We start from the raw sequence: 20,200 nt of genomic DNA, 5'->3' as shown, positions 1-20,200 counted from the left end.
AACAGCAGCTAAAGTTAGCATCCTGAAGCTAACACAGAGACAGGGGGGACACTGAGGAAAAGCTCTTCCATCTGCTCCACAGCACACAGCATTTAAAATACTCACATTTCCAGGGTCCCAGGTTTGTTGGAGGATGGTTGGTAATGCGCCTGGATTCAGGACCAGTCTATTGGCTAGCCCTTTGTTGGACTGTCCAAAGTTGGAAAAGCAGTCGGCCGTGAAGTGACTAGCACACACATGCACAGTTTTACTGAGTGTAGCTGGAACATTTCCCTGATAAATGAACTCTAGACACTTAGCCTGTCTTCTTCTGAGATGGGAAGCTTGAGCATGGAACTATGTGGCTGTTTACAGCCAAAAACAGAGCAGAGAAGAGATTTCTCTCCAGCAGCGGGGATTGGAGTGGGCGGGGAGGGGGTTCTGGGTATCCGCTCCTGTGGACCAATCAGGTCAGACTTGCTCCTGATTAAGGGAATCACTGACGTCGGCAAATCCCCAAAATTCAAACAGCTCGTTTTAGGTCAGGATTTCACAAGCACTACTAAGTACAGGTTTTTTCATGGGCTGGGAGGAAAGAAAAAACCCAAAAATTTTACTTAAATACTTAATAAAGTGATTTTTGCATAATATGGGACCTTTAAATCCAAGAAGCTGAGGTAAAATGGCTCTTCTGAAAGTAAAGGTTTTAGACCTCTGGCATCTGAAAATGCAACAAGTTTGGTGTCAACATCCAACAAATGCAGTCATGGCAGAAAAAAAACTTTATATGACTTAAATTGTATGAAACTTTTTTTTTCTTGCATTCAAAGAATGAAAACCTTGAGTGAAACTGATATTTACAGCTGCCTCTGCCGACCCTGAAGCTATAAAACATCATTTATCTCGGTTAGAGTTCATATTTTTTACACAAAGTTTTTGCATTTAATGACAAACTGATGATGAATGAAACTCTTTTTGCAGTATCACAGAAAGATAAACACATGAGGCAACGTTTGTTAACATTGAGTTTTATTTGTTGCTAGATTTGAACTGACTATAAGAGGCAAAGTCAGCAACATTATTGCTGGAGGAAGTATCGTTTGAGCGTTTATACACAGCTGCTTTGGTTTGTCTGGCTTTACATCAGTACAGATACATTCACTGTGCTGTCCATAAATACTGTACAAAAATAACCTGTGTGCTCTGACACCAAAGAAAGTCGCTCTGTGGGAGGATTTCCACGTCTCTCAGAGGAAACCATAAGGCCATGTTTGATGATTCAACATTTAATAAAGACAATAAATTATATATAAGCAGGTGATATTGAGCCTCCTTTACAGGAAAACATAAATATGTGGAAAGTGCAGGAGAATAAAAAGAAGTTGTGATAAAGTCTGGACGCGGCTGGAGGATAGTTTTCCATCGTTTTGTTCGTCATTCGTGGGTCGTCTCGCACAGTGATTCACAGTTCAAACTGGATTTCTAAACCATCTTCTGATGATAAAGTCTTTTTTTTCTACATCAAGAGTCCAAACGTGCTCTCACATCCTCAAACACTAAAACACCAGCGCGTTCATTGTGCTCCGGCCCACATCAGTCTGTAATGGCAGTACTTCCTCCACCAGGTGGAGCTCTCTCGCAGCAGGCAGTGTCTCAACTCCATCTCTTCAGGCTCAGATTGGTTCGGCTCCTCGCTGTCTACAGGCGGCACGTTTGGTACTTGCTGTGTGAGGAGGGGCTCAGCTCGTAGAAGAGGACGTAGGCGTTGCTGCTGCGCACCTGACTGGAGGACACGGGACTCACTCTGCGAAGAACAAACAGTTTCTAATTTAGAGATTACTCTGAATGCCTTACAGGACCGTGTACGTGAGGAACATGCTGACAGGAAGGGTTTGAAACGATCAACAGATTTATAACTAATTAAATACGAGCATGTTGGAGTCACTCCCTGAGCTGACACACCTCGGTACAGCCAGAGTCAGATCATCTGTGTTTTACAGCACAGCGTAAAGATAACAGCGAGTACTGTGATGATACACGAGCAGATACCTGGAGTCGTTGTAGCTGTACCACTCCCCCAGCACCTGGTTCTTACAGTACGCCGTGTAATGTCCTCCCAAAGCGTTCCCCGAGTGGTTGGACACAGCGTACAGGTTATACACAGGACGCTCTGCAGAGAAAGAAAACACTCATCGTCACTTCTTACTCATCAAACACTCCTGACCTTGGAAAGTGGACGAAGCATCCTCCTCCTCCTCCACCTCCTCCTCTGGTGGAAGTACTCACCGCTGGTCTCTGAGGAGAACTCCCGCAGGTCGAGCTCTTTGAGGGGGAAGTTGACATAAGTGGAGAGTTTGCTCGATCGGACGCTGGAGTCTGAGAAACGTTTCAGGTCTGAGGACAGCGGAGTCAAGGAGTACAGCAAACACTTTTTACTTCTGCTCTATAAAACTCTGCAAGGAAATCTACTCATGAGCCATATTTTTTTATTCGTAACAAAATGACACCAGAATTGTTTCGGCATGAATCAGTTTTAAGACTGTACTCTGCCTTTTCCCTCAAGCTTTGAAGATAAAACCTCCAAAAGACATTTCTTTAGATCAGTGGTTCTCAAGCTGAGACGAAAAATGCAAAGCAAAATTTCAACCTGACAAATTCATTTGATGAGATTATTGTACAGTTTGAACCTTTCAAAATAAAAGCACAAGACCCAACATTTGCTAACCATCGACTCCTTTGCAGTGGCTTCTTGTAGCTTTAAAAAAAAACATTATTTTCAATAAAGAATTTTTATTTTTCTTAAAGAGGGTATTGATGATTGAAGACACTGATACTAAATAAAACCATGCATTAATATTTGGTTGAACTAAATATGCATCACATCTTGCAGTAATGTTTTTAAACTGAGATTTTTGCAATTTTTAAAATATTTTTGAATTTTTTTTTATTTAAAATTTTTGACATTTTTTTCAAAATTAAAAAAATAATTTTTTTTTCTGAAGATTTTTTTTAATTTTCACATTTATTTCTTTTATTTCTGCAACTTTTTAAGAATTATTCAAAAACCATTTTTTGAAAAGAAAAAATCTAAATGTTTGGATTTTCAAAATTTTTGCAATTTCATTTTTTAAATGTTGCTACTTTTTGAAATTTTATTAATTAAGCAATTTTTTTGAAATTTATAACAAATTTTTTAATTTATTTTAAATATTGTTTTTTTTTTTTTTATAAAAAATACAAAACTAAGACATCAAATGTACAACTTTATAAAGACAAAACCTTCTTGTTTAGACAATTGATTACTAGATTTAGAATTGTATTCACTTTTTGTCTCAATTGTGAAGATGAAGTTGATTTTGTGGCATTCAAGTGGCTTTAATCAAGGTAAGCTGATGTAAAATAGCTCCAATCAAAGTAAAGGCTACAGACCCCTGGCATAGAGCAACAAATTGCTGTTTGTTTGGTGAACAGAGACGTGATGACAGAACAAAGAGTTAAAAGAGGCATAAAATCTAAATAATACTGAAGTTTCTGTGCTGCAACTCAAAAAATAAAATAAAATATATTTGTGTCCCTATCTGCAGGATGATATCTATCAAAAATGATCTGTCCCTGATGAAATGATCACCCTGCATTTCTACATCCAAACTGGTTTTGTGTTTTGTTTGCAGCATGTGCGCACAGGAAGGTTCAGGCTAAAAGGATACGAAGCACGAGGATCTGCGGGAACTTCTGGATGCTGAACCTTTTGGTGCATTTCCTCCTGGCTTTGCATTTGTTACACGTCTGTAAGATGAAAGAGAGAAACACAACGTCAGAGGTGAGACACTTCTGCTGTATTTACAGAGTAACCGTGGTGCATCATGGGAAGTCTCTTACCGGTCTCTCCTCTCCGTCCAACACGTCCTCTTTGGTGAAGAGTCTCATACAGTCTTTGAGGGTCACCTCGCCCGAGCTCTTCTGTGGAGACGGAGCAGGAATCAGAAAAGGAGAAACAAAGACGAGCACGGCTCAGTTTTTACAGGGTTAAAATGTTCTGACAGAAACAGACGTCTTCAGGTCTGTCTGTCTGGAAACGTCACGATAAAAATTCTGATAACGACCAATGTAGGTCAAATATATCTGACAAGTTCAGACGCTGAGCTCAGTAGAAGTTACGAGGTAAAGGTACGGCATAATGAGCAAAAATATCCGCAGGCAAAAGTTCCCTGACAGGAACGACATCTCATCAAGAAAATTTATTGTTTTAACCAAAGAAATCCAGGTCTCAGCTTTGGTTTTTAACCCTTAAAAGCCTGACCCAGTGAAAATTCAGATTTCATGAAAATATTGCAATTTCATTTTGTTTGTTATAAATATTGTGTAATATATTTGACACATTGGGTGGTTTTGGCAACCATTATAGTACATTTTTTGGTATATATCCAAGATTTCTTTCATTACATATTTAAGTTAAGTTAATGTTGCATTTACTTTCTCTTTTGAAACAAGTAGGATGTTAATTTATAGCTGGTGTATGTACCTTTAAACCTTTATTGTTGTATTTTGCTGTAGCTAGAGTGCTTATGTATGCATTTTATTTTATTTCATTCTTTCTATTTTTGTATTTTTCTACTTACTCCATCAATTGCTGCTGTCAACACAACAATTTCCCAGTTTGGGATCAATAAAGTCATTCTATTCTATTCTGTTCTATTCTATTCTATTCTATTCTGTTTTATTCTATTCTATTCCATGCTATTCTATTCTATTTTATTCTATTCTATTCCATTCTATTCTATTCTATTTTATTCTATTCTATTCCATTCTATTCTTTCGATGCAGAAAATACCCATTTCAAAAAGTGAGAAACAGTTTAGATGTTATTTTTGCAACTTCTTAAAAAATTAGAGATTATTTTCTTGAGGAAAAAAAGTGCATGGATGATTTTATGTGTACAGCTTTTTTTAAAGGGTTAAAATTTTAACTTCCTGTAGCGGTTTGATAATCTTCAAAGGGGAAAATTCATTTTTTCTAAATTAACAAGTTTTTAAGGAAACTAAACTGTAAAAAATCTTATCAAGTGTTTTTGTCCTATTTTCAGTAGAAAATGTCTCTTTAGACTTAATATGAGACACATTCACCTGGTCAAGTCCAGAAAAATGTCTTATTTCAAGTTATTTAAAGACAAAATGAGGTCTGAATTGCTTGTAGGAAGTTAAAAATATCAGCCAATGGAACAAGAGAAAAGTTACTAGTACTAAAACATTATTCTGATTTTTACCAAATTTTCTTGCATTTTTTTCTTGTTCCATTGGCAGATTTGTTTTTACTTGCCACAAGCAATTCAGACCTTATTTTGCCTCTAAATAACCTGAAACTAAGGGTGCCTGACCTGCCAATACTGATTCTTTTTTTATTTGATTTGAATCTTTATAACTGACAGCATATAAATTCAATGTTCCAATCTTATTTTATTGAAAATCATTGAACAATACCTGTGAAACAATAAAATCTTTATGTTTTAACTTAAACAACCAATAAAGTGTTCTGAGTTTTAGGTCTCAGAGCAAAAAGCAACAATGGCTGTCAGACCTTCCTGGAGGTTTATAAGATCGGTTTCATATGTAAGGATTTCCAGATTGCCGACACCCAAAATTAAGGAAATCAGTACCCATCGATTCGGTGCATGTCTACTTGAAATACAACATTTTTCTGGACTGACCAGCTGAATGTGGCTCATATTGAATATAAAAAGAGAATTTTAACTGAAAATAAGACAAAAGCACTTGATAAGATTTCAGTTTTTGCAGTGTATTTATCATGCTGATGAGATAGAGGTCTTTGAAACTCATCAGCTATGATATGTTTGGCATTAAAGGGTTAAAATCTTGGAATAAGATTTAAGTGATGTAACTGTGTGTGTGATCAGAGAATGATTCATAGGTCAGTGTGTGTGTGTGTTAGTTTCTCACCTGAGCGACAGGTATGGAGAGATCCCAGAACGGATCAAAGACTGTGGAGCGGAAGCCGCAGACGGTGCAGGTTACAGAGCTTTTCAGCTGTCCAACGAATAAATCTGAAAGAAAAACACAAGAGAGATTACTTTAAAAAGTCTCTTTTAACTTTTTCAAGCATAAATAAAAGGATAGATTTTAGTAATTTTGCTTCAAATCGAAACACTTCTTACCAACAACTTTGCTGTCCTCTCTTTCCAGGTACATATTCCACATCCGCCTCCCTTTCTCCTCATCTCTGTGAAGAAAATCACACAAAAACAAATCAAACACTGTGTGTTTTGTCCTCCCAGGAGCTTGGATTCAGAGTCCTCTTATAAAAGCTGAAATCTGAGACGTGTGTCTTTAAATAGACTCATTTCTCCCCCAAGCAGCTTAAAGACAAAGGTGTTATTGTTCAGGTCTGAAGAGTGGGGTGTCGGTGGAGTTGTTGGTGCTCTGTTTGGACACATCATATTTAAATATTTGGCAGATTAAACATGAGGAGCGTGTTTCTTTACACAGTCCGTCAGGTGTTTTTCTTGGCACTGTTTGGTGTGAGGTTATGAGTGATTTATTGGGATCAGAGGTGAGATCTGCAGACTTACGAAAGGTGGTCAAAGTCCTCGATGGAGCGTTTGGGAGGGATGGTCACTCTGTTCACTTCATTGTGGAGACCGTCCAGTAAGAAGCGCAGGAACTCCTGGGCGTCCTGCTGACTGCGGAGCAAATCAGAAACTGTTACCTAACGTTTCCCCGCGTCTGATTGGACTCAGCAGACTCAAAGGAAAGAGGCTTAGAGGAGGGTTAGCGAGGGAGAGGGGACTTACTTGCAGCCCACGAATTTGGGAGCATATCTCTGGATCTGGCTCCTGAAGTCAGAGGGGCTGATGGCCTCGTTGTTCACAGAGGTCCAAAGATTCTGGGTCAGCTTTGCAAACTCTGAAAGGAAAAAAAAACAATATTTGGTTGAATCTGAATTTGAATTGAGTTGACTGCATGACTGCACGGCAAAACCTGAAGTTTTATCAAGTGTTTTTGTCTTATTTTAAATAAAACTGTCTTGTTAAACTTGATATGAGCCACATTCAACTGGTCAGTCCAGAAAAACGTCTCATTTCAAGTTGTTCAAAGACAAAAATAAGGTTTGAATTTTTTGTAACAAGTAAAAACTCTGCCAACGAAGCAAGAAATATTGCTTGAAACACTTGATAACTAATAAGTCATGATTTTATTCTTGCATATCTAAAACTTTAGGTCTTTGTTGTATCTAAGCCGTAGTGCAGCCACCCTCCATTATCCTGGGCAGTAACTCTTAACTCTATTCTTTCCAACTCAACTCAAACTTTATTTATAGAGCACATTTAAAACAATCAAAGTGCCGTCTAGATTAAAAGCAGATCAAGTAACAACAGGTGTCCTGTTTGCTTTGTAGGTCATAAAGGTGCAGGGTGGTTTATGCAAGTCTGATTCATAAGCAGCTCAAAACTTCTGGGAAGAGTTTGACCTGCAAACGGGACAAAGGCCAAGACAAAGGCCGGCTGATGAGGCTGATCTGACCTGATTTCCTGAACTGTGTGAGGTAAGATGTAATCGTCACAAACTCCGGTTGCTTTCCAACAGAGGTGAGTATTGGCAAGAAATAGCTTTTCGATTTTGTTGTGTTTGAAATATGGATGCACCGATCCAGCCTTTCTGGTCCCAATACCAAAACCGGTACCTGGGTTTTGGGTATATTGGGTGTAAGTGTTTAAATGTTTAACAGCATTTTGGTTAAAAAACTGCTTCAGAATTTACAGAAATGACTATTTGATTGTAGACTTTTATACCCTGTAGACTAAATCATAGATTAGCCTTGGTGTCAAGTTTGGACCGATCCTTTCCCACTGATACATGATCCGGCTTTGAGGGCCTGGATTTGTTCCGATACCTGATACCAGAATCGGATCTGTGCATCCCTTTACATCGGACGTCGGAGAGACATGCAGAGCACGTCGGTATTGGGTTGGTCCGTCAAAGACCATATCTAGACGTCAGAGCAACGTGCAAAATTGGCCCAAATTTTGACTTCTAAATCTGACTTTTTTGGACCGAATCTAGATGTCAGTGAGACGTTCAAAATGGATCCAAACATTTTTTTAGATGTTCATCTGACCTCCATATGATGCCCGAAAAAGATGCAATAAAAACTTTCATTCTCCTCTTTCAGTAGACCTGATTTGGACGTCAAAAATTACTTTGAATATACGTCACTTCAACGTCACATTGCGCAGTGGAAAAGTCAGCTGCAGTGTTTCATACATACATACACTTAACTTTAAAACATAAAGTTTGTGAAGTTTGTCACTTAAACTACTGAAGACGTGGTCAGTTAGTGAAACTGATAATGTCACCTGGTGTAAACAATGTTATTCATAAAAAATCATTTTCTCTTTTTGGACTATTTTTTCCTTTCCTTTGTGCAGTTTTGAGCCCAAACTTTTTAGGGCAGGAGGTGCGCAGAGGTGAGAAAGGACTTTTCTTTCGTTGAAAAAAAAACTCTTTAGCGTGGACAGTTTTCTGGAGATTTGTGGTTTTTGTGGAAGTGGTAGTTTCAAAATCATAAAGACTCAGTTTTAAACAATATTTTTATTTTTATTTTTTTATTATTGAGACGTCTGCTGACTCGACATCAAAGAACACGTCATCGAAAGAAAGTTTTTTTTGTTTGGGGTGATTTATGGTTAGAGTATTATTTGTCCCCCTTTGATGTAATGCGGTGACGGACAAAGGCAGAGCGTTACAACATGACTGATTATTATTTTATCAGTCTAGTACTAGGGATGGGAACCTTTCACATTTGAAACTATATGGCACTAATTCCTGGTACCTGGTAATCGGTACCTGTACTCAACGGTACTTTTTTGTGTCTATGTGGTAAAAATATCAATTTGTTAAATAATATAATGTGATTTTTTTTTCAATTTAATGTATTTATTCTTCAATATATAACCTTGTAATGCTGTGTTCATGTCCAGTAGGAAAATCTCCTACTCCTCCACTCGCTCACAGCCTCAAGGATGCATTTAGGTACCTAAACATGGTACCTTTTGATTTTACGTGAATCTATACCCGGTACTTTTGACAGAATTTGGTTGGTACCTATAAAAGAACCTAATTCGGTACCCATCCCGATCTACTACACTGTAAAAATTAAACTTTAAATGATTTTAAACTAAGTGACCCAAGAATAGAGAGAAAACATTGATGTTTACAGCCTCAAAATCCACATCGTCAAGTTTAGGAATAAAATATTTTGAATATACTTTGTGATTATATTTGTTATACAGTTTATGGGAAACATACAGCGGAGTAGCTCTTTGGCGCCATCTACTGCGGCGGAGGAGCAGAAGAATTTTTTTTAATTTCAACCAAAATATCGATATTAAGAGTTGATATTGATATTTGATTGTACTTCACTGATTTTTACCTTGTTTTACTGATTTTTAATCTTATTTTGTTGGACTTTGAGTTTTCTGTGAAATGTAAAGTGCCTTAAAAATAAAATATATTATTATCATAATTTTTATAATTCTATCACAGGTCAAAGCATTGTGATATATTGCCGTATCGGTATTTTTTAACACCTTTACTTTCTAAAAGAATCAAAAGAACTAATCCAGTCATAATGATCTGAAATGTGGTTTGAAAACTGTTTCTCTCTGCAGTCTAACACCTGGACGCAACGACTCACAGCCCCTCTGCAGACCAACCAGTCTGACCTTTTTAACCCACACTCTAAGTTTAGCTGTGATAACACTGACATCACTCTGACCTTGATAAGATGACTCATACCTGAATAAGACTGGATTTGATGTCATCTACTGTCAGCTCTAAACCCAGTCACAGGGTGAAATCATCAGTAAAGGTTTATGTGTTCAGCAGCACAGGAGCAGCACATGAGGTCAGGCCAAGCTTAAAAACTATTTGTGCAAAGTAGGTGAGCAACTCTTTGTACCACACAGAAACATTGTGTAACTGGTTTTTAAAAAGTGGGGCTTCTAGCGCTGAACTGAATGTGATTTTCACCAGCATGTGCTGACACAGAAGAGAGTGATCTGTGGGAACACGCCGTCCAAACACACCCTCCAAACACAGGGTGTGTGCTGCACTAATTAGGTTAAGCTGAATTAAGGAAAGGAAAGGAAGCGGAGCACAGAGTAAATGAGCGCACAGCAGCGTTACGTAGTAAAGGGCTGATCATTGACCGACTATACGTGACCCACTCCTGAGCCATAAAGTGATCTAACAGGTCTGTAAAGTTCCTCGTAAAGCCGCGCAGAGTCTCGCCCTACCTTCCATGAGAGCAGCGTCCACCCGGCTGTTGTTGTTGAGGTCTGTGAGGTGGATGTTTCTCAGGCAGTAATCTCTCAGCTCGGGAGTGTTACTCAGACACTGGAGGATGGAGTTCATGAAACACTGGGAACAAAAACAGATTCAGGCTCATTACATCAGGAAGACTCAGCTGATGGTGATGATGGTGATGATGATGTGTTGTTTTCAGACACTCACTGTGTTGCCCAGGTTCCTCAGTCCCACCAGGCCTTGAGGACTCTTGTTCTGTTCAGACAGAGAAATGGAGACTTCAGCCGACTGTGTTTGAGGAAATTAAAATGTTAACAACAAAAGTATTTAAATGAATTAATGAGACTTTTAACAGAGAGGCAACAGATACTGTAAGAGGATTAGAAATGATTTGAAGCAAGTAAAGTTTTACAAATCTCCAGATTTTAAAAAATCGTATGTAGACTTAGTCCTCCAAGCCACTAGTTGGCGCTATACTGCTGCGGTCCGACACCAGGTCCTATTCAGACAACATGAATGCACCGTTTATTTACTGGTTTGTGTTTATTTTGGATTTTATGTCAGAGTGACTGTGCTTTCTTTGTTCAACATGATCTGTCACTGATAACTGGAATTTTATGCATCAAAAGCACAGAACAGACATCATGCCTCAGCTCACCCAGATTAAAATCATTCTGAAGCCACAATATCTACTTTATCCTCAAAATATAGACAATACAGGAATTGAAATTCTACACATAGTTAAAATCTAGTGAATAATTTTCTATACAATTTAAGATATATTTTTTTCATAAAATTGTACATGTTGCTGTCTTCGTTTTTTATTTTATTATTTTTCCAATTTTTGGCAAATTTTGACAAGAAAGACAAGAAACCATCAAAAATTCCTTTTTTTAAGAATATTTAAGGTTTGAAATTTTCAAAATTGTTTGAAATTTTTCACATTTATTTTTACGATTTTAGTTATTTTTTCTGGGGGTTTTTTTTGCAAATTTTTTGATATTTTTTGCACCTAATAAAATTTCAGAAACTTTAACTTCTTTTTTTTTTTTTTTTTTTTTTTTTTGCTTTTTTTTTAAACTATTGTAAGTATTTTAAAAAATATAAATTAAAAAATTGCAAAATTAAGAAAATGTTAATAAAAATTTAAAAATTTAAAAAATGAAATTTTGTGAATTTTCAAAACTTGCAAAAAAAATGAAAATATTTTTAAATATCTGAAATTTCCAAAGTTGCAAAAAATATTTAAAAAATGCCAAAAATAAGAAAAAAAGGAAAAAAAAATTCAAAATTTTAAAAAATTCTGAAATTTTCAAACCCTTTACATTCTTAAAAAATTGAATTTTGATGGTTTCTTGTCTTGCAACTCATTGAGAATGAATTTTAAGCCAGCACATTCTCAGTTTAATGAATCCATCCACACAGAATTAAAATCTGTATTTTCTTCCAGATTAGTCTTTTTGTAGATGTAGTTATCTTCCCAGGGCTGTAAAACTTGAGGTTAGCCACAGGTGTATGGAAAGTCTTTTTTAATTTGTTAATGTCTTTAATCATCAATACCCTCTGTAAGAAAAATAAAAAAATTTATTTCAGTAATATTTGTTCAAAGCTACAAGGAGCCACTTTGTGTTTGACCGGGTCCATGTTTGTCGCCCTCTCATGTAACCGTTCATTTCTGGCGTTCATCTCCACCTGTGTTATTTGTGGTCAGTGTTATCACCACAACTGTCCTGTTGTACCTCTATATCTTTATCCACGTTGTTTTTATCTTGTTGTTGTTGTTGTGAAAGCACACTGTGATCCTGGACTGAAGTTAATTATTAAGAGTTTATTATTCTTTGATGAAGACATTAGGACCTTTAGTTGGGGTTCGTATGGTTAAAAACTGCTTTAATGAAACATGTTCAGCTGTAATGTGAGCAGGAAATGGATAGCAGAATCTGAACCAGGTTTTAATAAAAAGTACGGACAGTTTCATGTCTTTCATCACATTCAGATGAGTATGAGGTAATGTATGGGTGTGAAGACGATACGTGCAGCACGTTTTTTAGAGTCAGGTGCTTCAGATGTTTTTGTTCTTTCCTCATCCTACTCAGTCTCCGTGTGATGAAACTTCTGCCTGACAGCAGCCCTGCTTCATTCCTCCAGCGTGCAAAAAAAAGTCTGCGTGACCGTACGACATTCACTGGATGCATACCATCTGACTGTCACATTGTTGGCAGTATCAGTGCAGCACTGTGTTCAGGATATCAGCCGCTGCTCGAGCACATGCTTTAATGAAACACCACAGTGTGTCCTGACCTGTGTGCACCGACCAGCTCCTCGGCCCACGTGACATCACAGCAGCATGTGATGCAGGCCGGGGAGAAAAGCTCCACTGAGTCTGAAAACTTCACCGTGATGAAATGTTTGTGTGAGGAGTTTCACATTAGAGCCCGAGGCGGGGATCAGAGAGTTTCTGCTGCATCCGGTGCCTCCGGCGCTGCGGCGTTAATCATCTATGAACCAGACTGATGCACATGCTGAACGCCAGCGGACATGTGCTGATAAAGGTGCTTGAGATAAATTCTGCTGATGGTGTACCAATGAGAAATTCCAGAGTAATCAAAAACATCTGCGTTTTTCTCAGTGCATGACTTTAAAACGACATTCAGACCAACTCACTCTTACGTTTGGCTTCATAAAGGGGAAAAGCCTGATTACCGAGAGTTTCTTCACATTAACAAACTTCTGGATGTAGGAAAAGTTTTACTGAAGCAGCTTCATTTGTTGTAGTATCTGTCAGTCATTACCTCAAACTTTTTCATAACTTGTTTTCAAAATATCAGGATGTCCAGAAGTCTTTTAAACCTTAATCAAAGATGTAATTTCTCTCTAGGGACTGAAAGACTTTTATTTCTGAGTTTAAAAAAAATAAGATCTGCACTGCAAAAAAATGAAATCTTAACAAGTGTTTTTGTCTTATTTGACGTAAATGGTCATGTTAGACTTGATATGAGCCACATTCAACTAGTCAACCTTGAAAAATGTCTTGTTTTAAGTTATTTAAAGACAAAAATGAGGTCTGATTTGCTCTAACAGCTTAAACAAGCAGCCAATTACACAAAAAAAATCTTAAAACTAGAATAATGTCTTAAACAGGTAACTTTTCTCTCATTTTTGTCTTTAAATAACTTGGAAAAAGTCATTTTTCTGGACTGGTCAGGTGATTGTGGCTCATATTAAGTCTAAAAAGACATTTTCTACTGAAAATAAGACAAAAACACTTGATAAGATTTCATTTTTTTCAGCATGAGCAGATACACTGCAAAAACTGGAATCAAAGCAAGTTTTGATATCTTATTTTCTAGAAAATGTGTCTTACTAGACTTCATTTGTCTTACTTCAAGGTATCAAGTGGCAAAAATCAGCTTGAATTGCTTGTAAAAAGTTAAAAAATGACAAATGTGGTAAGAAAATTTTAATGGTTTTATTTCTTACCCTTGTGGCAGATTTTCTTATCCGACAAAAGCATCATTTTGGTCTTCTTTAATCTTAAAATAAGACATTTTTCCAGTCACATCAGTGAATACAGCTCTAAGTAAGTCAAGTAAAACATTTTCACCAGAAACAAACATCAGCACTTGCTTGGAGACTGAACTATAAAAGGGGAATTCACTGCAAAAACTGAAATCTTATCAAGTGTTTTTGTCTTATTTTCAGTAGAAAATGTCGTTATAGACTTAATATGAGCCACATTTACGTAACTAGATGGGAAAATGTCTTGTTTTAAGTTATTTAAAGACAAAAATGAGGTCTGAATTGCTTGAAACAAGTAAGAAAAACGAGGACGAGAGAAAAGTTGCTTGTATTATGACATTATTCTAGTTTTAGGAAAATTCAGACCTCATTTTTGTCTTTAAATAACTTGAAACAAGATGTTTTTCTGGAGGAGGTGAATGTGGCTCATATTAAGTCTAAAAAGACATTTTCTACTGAAAATAAGACAAAAACACTTGATAAGATTTCAGTTTTTTTGCAGTGAATTCCGCATTAGTAGTTCAGTCTACTCTGCAAAAACTGAAATCAAGTTAGTGTTAATGTTTGTTTATGGCAAAAAATGTTTCACTAGAGCTGTATTCACTGACATGACTAAAAAGATGTCTTATTTTTGTGCTTTTGTTGAATAAGAAAATCTGCCAATAGGGTAAGAAATGGATCCATTAAATTTTTTCTTACCACATTTGGCTTTTTTTTTTTTTTTTTTTTACTTTTTACAGGCAATTCAAGCTGTTTTTTTGCCATTTGGTAACTTGAAGTTAGATATTTAAAGTCTAGTAAGACAAGTTTAAAAAAAAAATTGGTATTGAAACTTGCTTTGAATCCAGTTTTTGCAGTGTATATGATCACGCTGCAAAAAACTGAAATCTTATCAAGTGTTTTTGTCTTATTTTCAGCGGAAAACATCTTTCTAGACTTAATATGAGTCACATTCACCTGACCAGTCCAGAAAAATGTCTTGTTTTAAGTTTTTTGAAGAGAAAAATGAAAAGTTACCTGTTTGAGACATTATTCTATCTTTACTTAAAATAAGACAAAAACACACATTAAGATTTCTTTTTTTTTGCAGTGTTGAAGTAATGCCCAAAATCAAGGACTTCTGGAAGCTTTGTTTTGATGGGGACACATTGATTTTAATAAAATGTTATCATTTAAAAAAAAAAAAATCTTTTGTGTCAAAATTTGGAGATTTGAGTCGGAGAGACCCTGAGAAAAGCTTTATGTAAAGAAAAAGACCAGACGTTTGTTGATCTTTTGGCTTACAAACACAAACAAAACTAGTATTCCCAACCAGAAATGATGCAAATACCAGACAAACTAAATATTTGTCAGCGTTAAAATTCAGCTCCCACCCAAGAACTAAAAACGTCAATTGTTTTTTCCTGTTTTCTGTGTAAATATTTGGTTTGACGGTATTTAAAGCTGTTTTAAGTCAAATAGTGGAAATTTTCTCAATGAGAAATCAAAAATATGCGTAAAGTATGAGTATGATTTTCAGATGCTGACAATTCAGACGACCCTTAGCATCTGTGGTGATCCAGACGTTTCTCTGCAGATGGTTTAGATAAAGTAGAAACTGTCCGTCCTCATTCGACACGCTCACTCACATGCCTTGGATAAACTGGCAACAGGAATTTTCCACCTGTTGCGCTTCCAGTCTGATGTTTTCTGAGTATTTACAGGTGACACATCACCTTGTGACCCGTTCAGGGAACATGGTAACAGAGTAACATGAAGACCTAAAGAAACGTCACGCGTCAGTGCCTCTGCTGACGACCGAGAAGCTGCACATCACATACAGTACGTACCAATAACAAACCTTAAACACATTTTCTACGTCAGCTACCTGCATTTCAAGTGAGTTTATTGCAGCTTAAGTAAACAGGAACAGGTAAGCATATGCTAATCTGTAGCTTTTCTGATGAGGGCTCTCTGCAGAGAGGTTACGTGTCCTCAGGCTTTACTACGCTGTCATATTTCTTTAACAACACAGTCAACCCTCAGCCCTCTTGGCTGAAACCTGCCTCCTTTATTCTCCCTTTGTTTATGATCTTCTCTGCGGTATTTGGAGGTGACCATATGGTGCGAGTCTCAATCTGCTGCACTGCTGTGAATACTGACCAGCCGGGCTCAGCACGCGCAGCAGGCGGCCTGTGATTTAACAGACCCGTCCAAAAACCGAATCAGTGATGCGTTGAGGTGCTGTCTGCGCTCTGAGCAGGACGCTCCTCCTCACTGATTGGCACTTCTTCAGAGAAGCAGGAGAACAGAATGCACTAAATCAGCTCTGCATGCCCGGTCAGGGCTGAGCAACATGTGACGAGGGAAACAAACACTCTTGCATGCACATGGTGCTGGATACACCCCTCCTTTTGAAACAATATCAACGTCAGTCTGCTCCATCAAACTGCAGGGAGAGGAGGGTCAGGAAGAGAGGTGGAGTCTTTGGAAAACACTTAGAGACGGGGTTCCTTTAGCAAAAAACTGAATTATTAAATACATGAAAAAAACACCAATAAGCTGTTTGACACTAGCAAAAAAAATCAGGCAAATTTTTCATGGGTACAACCCGTAAATTCATGTCCCTCACAAATATGGCACCATACACAAGGGATGAAAAAATAATAGAGCAATGAAAGGAAACTCACTGAGCCGCCTTTAGGTAAAGGTTGGACAAAGAAAAATGCAGTTAAATCTTGTTTTTAAAGAGGTCTGGAAGATTTTCCTAAAAAAATAAAATGTCAACTTCTACAGGAATATTGGCCTCCATACATGTGTCAGTGTCTGTATCTGCCCTAACTCCCCTCCTCTGCACGTACGTTGATGTTCTGGTTGTTTCAGGACCTTTCTAAGCGGAGAGTAAATGTGCTTACGTCAGTCAATCACAGAGCGCCCAGAGTGCAAGTGACTTTGCCTGCTCATGATTGTGAGTGAAAGCTAATTAGCTAATCAGCTACAGTAGTGGACGTAGCATGGAAGAAGAAAAACACGAAATGAAATAAAACGCCAAACGGGTAAAGCAAAAATTGCGATGCTACAGGTGGTTGCTCACGTAGTTGCAGTCGGAGGTTGGGGGGGTGTGCTGCAGCTGGCACTGAGCCAAGGAGGAGGAGCCCAATTTGGATGTTGTGTTTACTAACAAGTAACAAAAATTCCTCAAGACCAGACCTTTAAACATCTTAAATGCAAAAATTAGTATCACTTCTTTAATAATTTTGATAGAAGATGCAATGTAATAGAAAACTGGAAGCATTTAGGCAGCATCACCCTGGTCTTTGTGTAACTGTACGGAAACTTTTTGCATAATTTCTGGACTATTTTCAACCTAAATGATTTCCAAATGGATGCAGAAAATATCTAGAAAGCTAATCAACAATTACATAACTGTTAGCTGCTGCTGTAAGCTTCAACTTTGCCAAATCTGTGTCACATTGGAGGTTAATGACACTCCTCAAGTCTCCTTCTAGCCAAGGTTTCTCAAACTGAACTTATTTTTCTCCTGCAACACTTGGAAAGCTTTTAGTAATCTCTTGAGTTATGATTTTACTTGAAGAGATCCACAAGATGTGAATTCATTACAACAGAAAGGCTACATCTGTTAGCATGCCATAACAAAATCATATCTCTGACTGTAGCATGAAAAGTATAATCACCAACAATTTAATTACACCAGGAAAGGTCAGAACAACCAGATCTTTAATATCCCGAATAAACACAAGTCTGCATACCACTCAGAGCTGAGCTCCTCTGTGGAGTCTAAAAATATCCCCCCAGTATTAACAAGGACAAAGAGTTCAAGTGTGGCCTTGGAGTGAAGCCGGATAACTCTTTCACACTGACGTAAACACATCAAACCCACACGGACACAGAAATGTGCCACGGGCTGTGGGCAGCTGTGAGTTAACACGAAATGTTCTGAGCTGATGATAAGGTGACAGTCTGGACACATTCCTTATCAGCAGCGCTCCATCCTGTTACGTAACCCACGTCACACTGGTATTGTTGCACTCATGCAGGCTGTCGCTGTGCTTCACTCTCCCCTTCACTGTGCTCACTGTATGAGCTGACAGCCAGCCTGGAGGTCAGGTTTAGACCTCTACGACGCTTTCTATGAACTTTAGGGTGGTGTCAGAGTTTAATAAGGTGTTTGAACATGCCTTTAAGATACCCAAATTCAACATTTTTGTAGAATAATCATCATCTTAAAAGAGAAGTAGGGCTTGCTTGTGCTGTTACTGTTGTAAAACTTTAGGGTTTTTTTAGGGTTTTGTTTTTGTTATGATTCACATTTAACAGAATTGGATAAGGTTCACTTTTTATTCTGGATATAGAAGGCCTAAAATGAAACTTACATAAACAGTGGCCCAACTATCCTTTTTATATGACAAAATACAAAAAAATATAAATGTTATGCACTCTCACATTGTTAAAAATGTTGAGTTTTTAATAAAGTTTGCAATAAGAGACAATGAAATTATTTTTTTATATATAATATTTAACATTTTTATCCAATGATACATTGTTTTACCATCCTGAAATATGTTTTTTTTAAATAAATATTTAATATTTAACATTTTTATCCAATGATACATTGTTTTACCGTCCTGAAATATTTTTTTATTTCATTTTTTTTTATATTTAACATTTTTTATCCAATGATATGTTATTTTGCCGTCCTGAAATGTGTTTTTTTTTATTTTACTTTTTTTACATTTGATATTAAACATTTTTATCCAATGATACATTGTTTTACCGTCCTGAAATATGTTTTTTTTTTAATTATTATTATTTTTAATATTACGAGCCTGTTCAATTACATAATAATCAACTATCACCAATTTTTATCAATTCAATTTGAAGACTTTGAATAAAAACCTTAAAAATATATTAAATTTTTTTTTTGGGCTAAGTCCCCCAAAACTAATACCTGCAGTGACACCCCTGTTAAAAACCCAGTCTGCAGGTATCTGCGTATGAACTTTAAAAAGTCTGTGAAGAGACATTTTTCTGAAAAGTTAGCAAACTCAAGGGTTTCATGGAGACAGGAAGCTTTTAGAAAGTTGACACAGAGGTGTGAAGGTGGACTCACCTTGGCCTGGTTGATTATCAGACCCATGAATGTGGACACCAGCTTGGACCGGGACAACGACGGGGGACTCTTCCGGTGCAGGTCGGGTTTATCCAGGGGAGAAGGGGCTCGCTCCTCCGGTGCTGTAACCGTGTACGAGTGTCGCAGAGTCGGCATGGTTGCTCTGTTGAATGTTGTCCGACACCAGGACGGTCGCGTCATACAATGCAGCTGGACACGGTGAAAACAGCGGGTTGTGTACCGAGGTTGAAGTCCAGACTCCGGGGGGAATCAGTAAATACACACAGCTGAAGCTCCTGGCTGGTCCTGCTGTTTCTGTGGCTGCTCGGTCTCTTCTGTCCCACACCTGTACGCAACCTTCCCGTGTTCAGGAGTAACACAGAGGTGTCGTGTGTCGGAGTTTTACTGCGTGCTGTAAACGCTCCCTCCCAACCTGAGGAGACTGGTGATGCCTTCAAGAGCTGTAGGAAAAAAACTGTGACGACTACTTTTCTCAGGCTGGATGTGAAAGCGGTGGAAGCAGTGGTGGGAAAAGTACTTTGTTCAATGTAAACAAACACATCAGTTAAAGATAGGTCCGCACTGCAGTGAACAGTAAAATAAGCCAAAAAAAAAAAAAAACTATTATTCATCTATCTATCTATCTTACATTATTTTATAGTTCAAACTGTTACATTTCAGACACAATTTCTTTCTCTAGTTTTATTTTTCATCACATGTTTTTGATGTAGGCCCTTTGTTTTTATGAACAGCATTATACACATTGAGGTGTTCATCAGGGCTCAGATTTAGGTCCCCTTCCTCTTTAATTTGGGTCTGCAAGGGTCTGCAACCAGCAGCTCTTTGACTTATTTGCAGTGGCTTCTTGTAACTTTAAAAAATAGTATTGAAATGATAATAAAAAAAAATCATACAGAGCATATTAATGATTAGAGACTAAATAAAGTCATGTAATAACATTTTGTTGGATTAAATCTTCATCCTATCTGTCAATAAAGCCTGCCACTGCTCTACTTCACCTACAACTTTCCATGCACCTGTGGCTAACCTCAAGTTTTACAGCCCTGGGAAGAAAACTAAAACTACAAAAAGGCAAATCTGGAGGAAAATGCAGATAAAGTATCAAAAACTCCCCTAAAGTTCCTTTTAATTTCCAAATATTCTTATGAGAAGTTTCCAACTTTGAAAGTTCCTGAAATATTGCAACCCTAGAGCTGATACCGCAGCACTCCGAGTGTCACCCCTGTAGCGCCTCATCTTCATATCATCATTC

General features: G+C 37.4%; 1 protein-coding gene across 1 annotated transcript; it reads right to left on the bottom strand.

The window, feature by feature from the left end:
• Nucleotides 1-1,011: 1,011 nt before the first annotated feature.
• On the bottom strand, nt 1,012-19,380 carry LOC141791196 (ubiquitin carboxyl-terminal hydrolase 2-like). Its single transcript, XM_074671461.1, has 12 exons — nt 18,928-19,380; nt 10,506-10,553; nt 10,289-10,412; nt 6,785-6,896; nt 6,563-6,673; nt 6,149-6,213; nt 5,934-6,037; nt 3,859-3,939; nt 3,687-3,765; nt 2,266-2,373; nt 2,029-2,149; nt 1,012-1,783 (listed from the first exon to the last, which is right to left on the bottom strand). Exons 1-12 carry the CDS (start codon nt 19,126-19,128, stop codon nt 1,678-1,680), a joined length of 1,260 nt encoding a protein of 419 aa, XP_074527562.1. The 5' UTR covers nt 19,129-19,380; the 3' UTR covers nt 1,012-1,677.
• Nucleotides 19,381-20,200: the final 820 nt, after the last annotated feature.

Source organism: Halichoeres trimaculatus, unplaced genomic scaffold (assembly GCF_033239565.1).
Source record: "Halichoeres trimaculatus isolate MK-OKI-2021-1 unplaced genomic scaffold, fHalTri1.1 fHalTri1_scaffold_6, whole genome shotgun sequence".
Lineage (NCBI taxonomy): Eukaryota > Metazoa > Chordata > Actinopteri > Labriformes > Labridae > Halichoeres > Halichoeres trimaculatus.
This window is presented reverse-complemented; position numbering and strand designations above follow the sequence as displayed.

Coding starts and splice junctions, on each gene's coding strand:
- LOC141791196 (XM_074671461.1), bottom strand. CDS start 19,128: ATGACGCGACCGTCCTGGTGTCGGACAACATTCAACAGAGCAACCATG. Junction 3,940..5,933: donor TCTCCATACCTGTCGCTCAG/GTGAGAAACTAA, acceptor CCGTCTCCACAG/AAGAGCTCGGGCGAGGTGAC. Junction 2,150..2,265: donor GTTCTCCTCAGAGACCAGCG/GTGAGTACTTCC, acceptor CTTTCTCTGCAG/AGCGTCCTGTGTATAACCTG.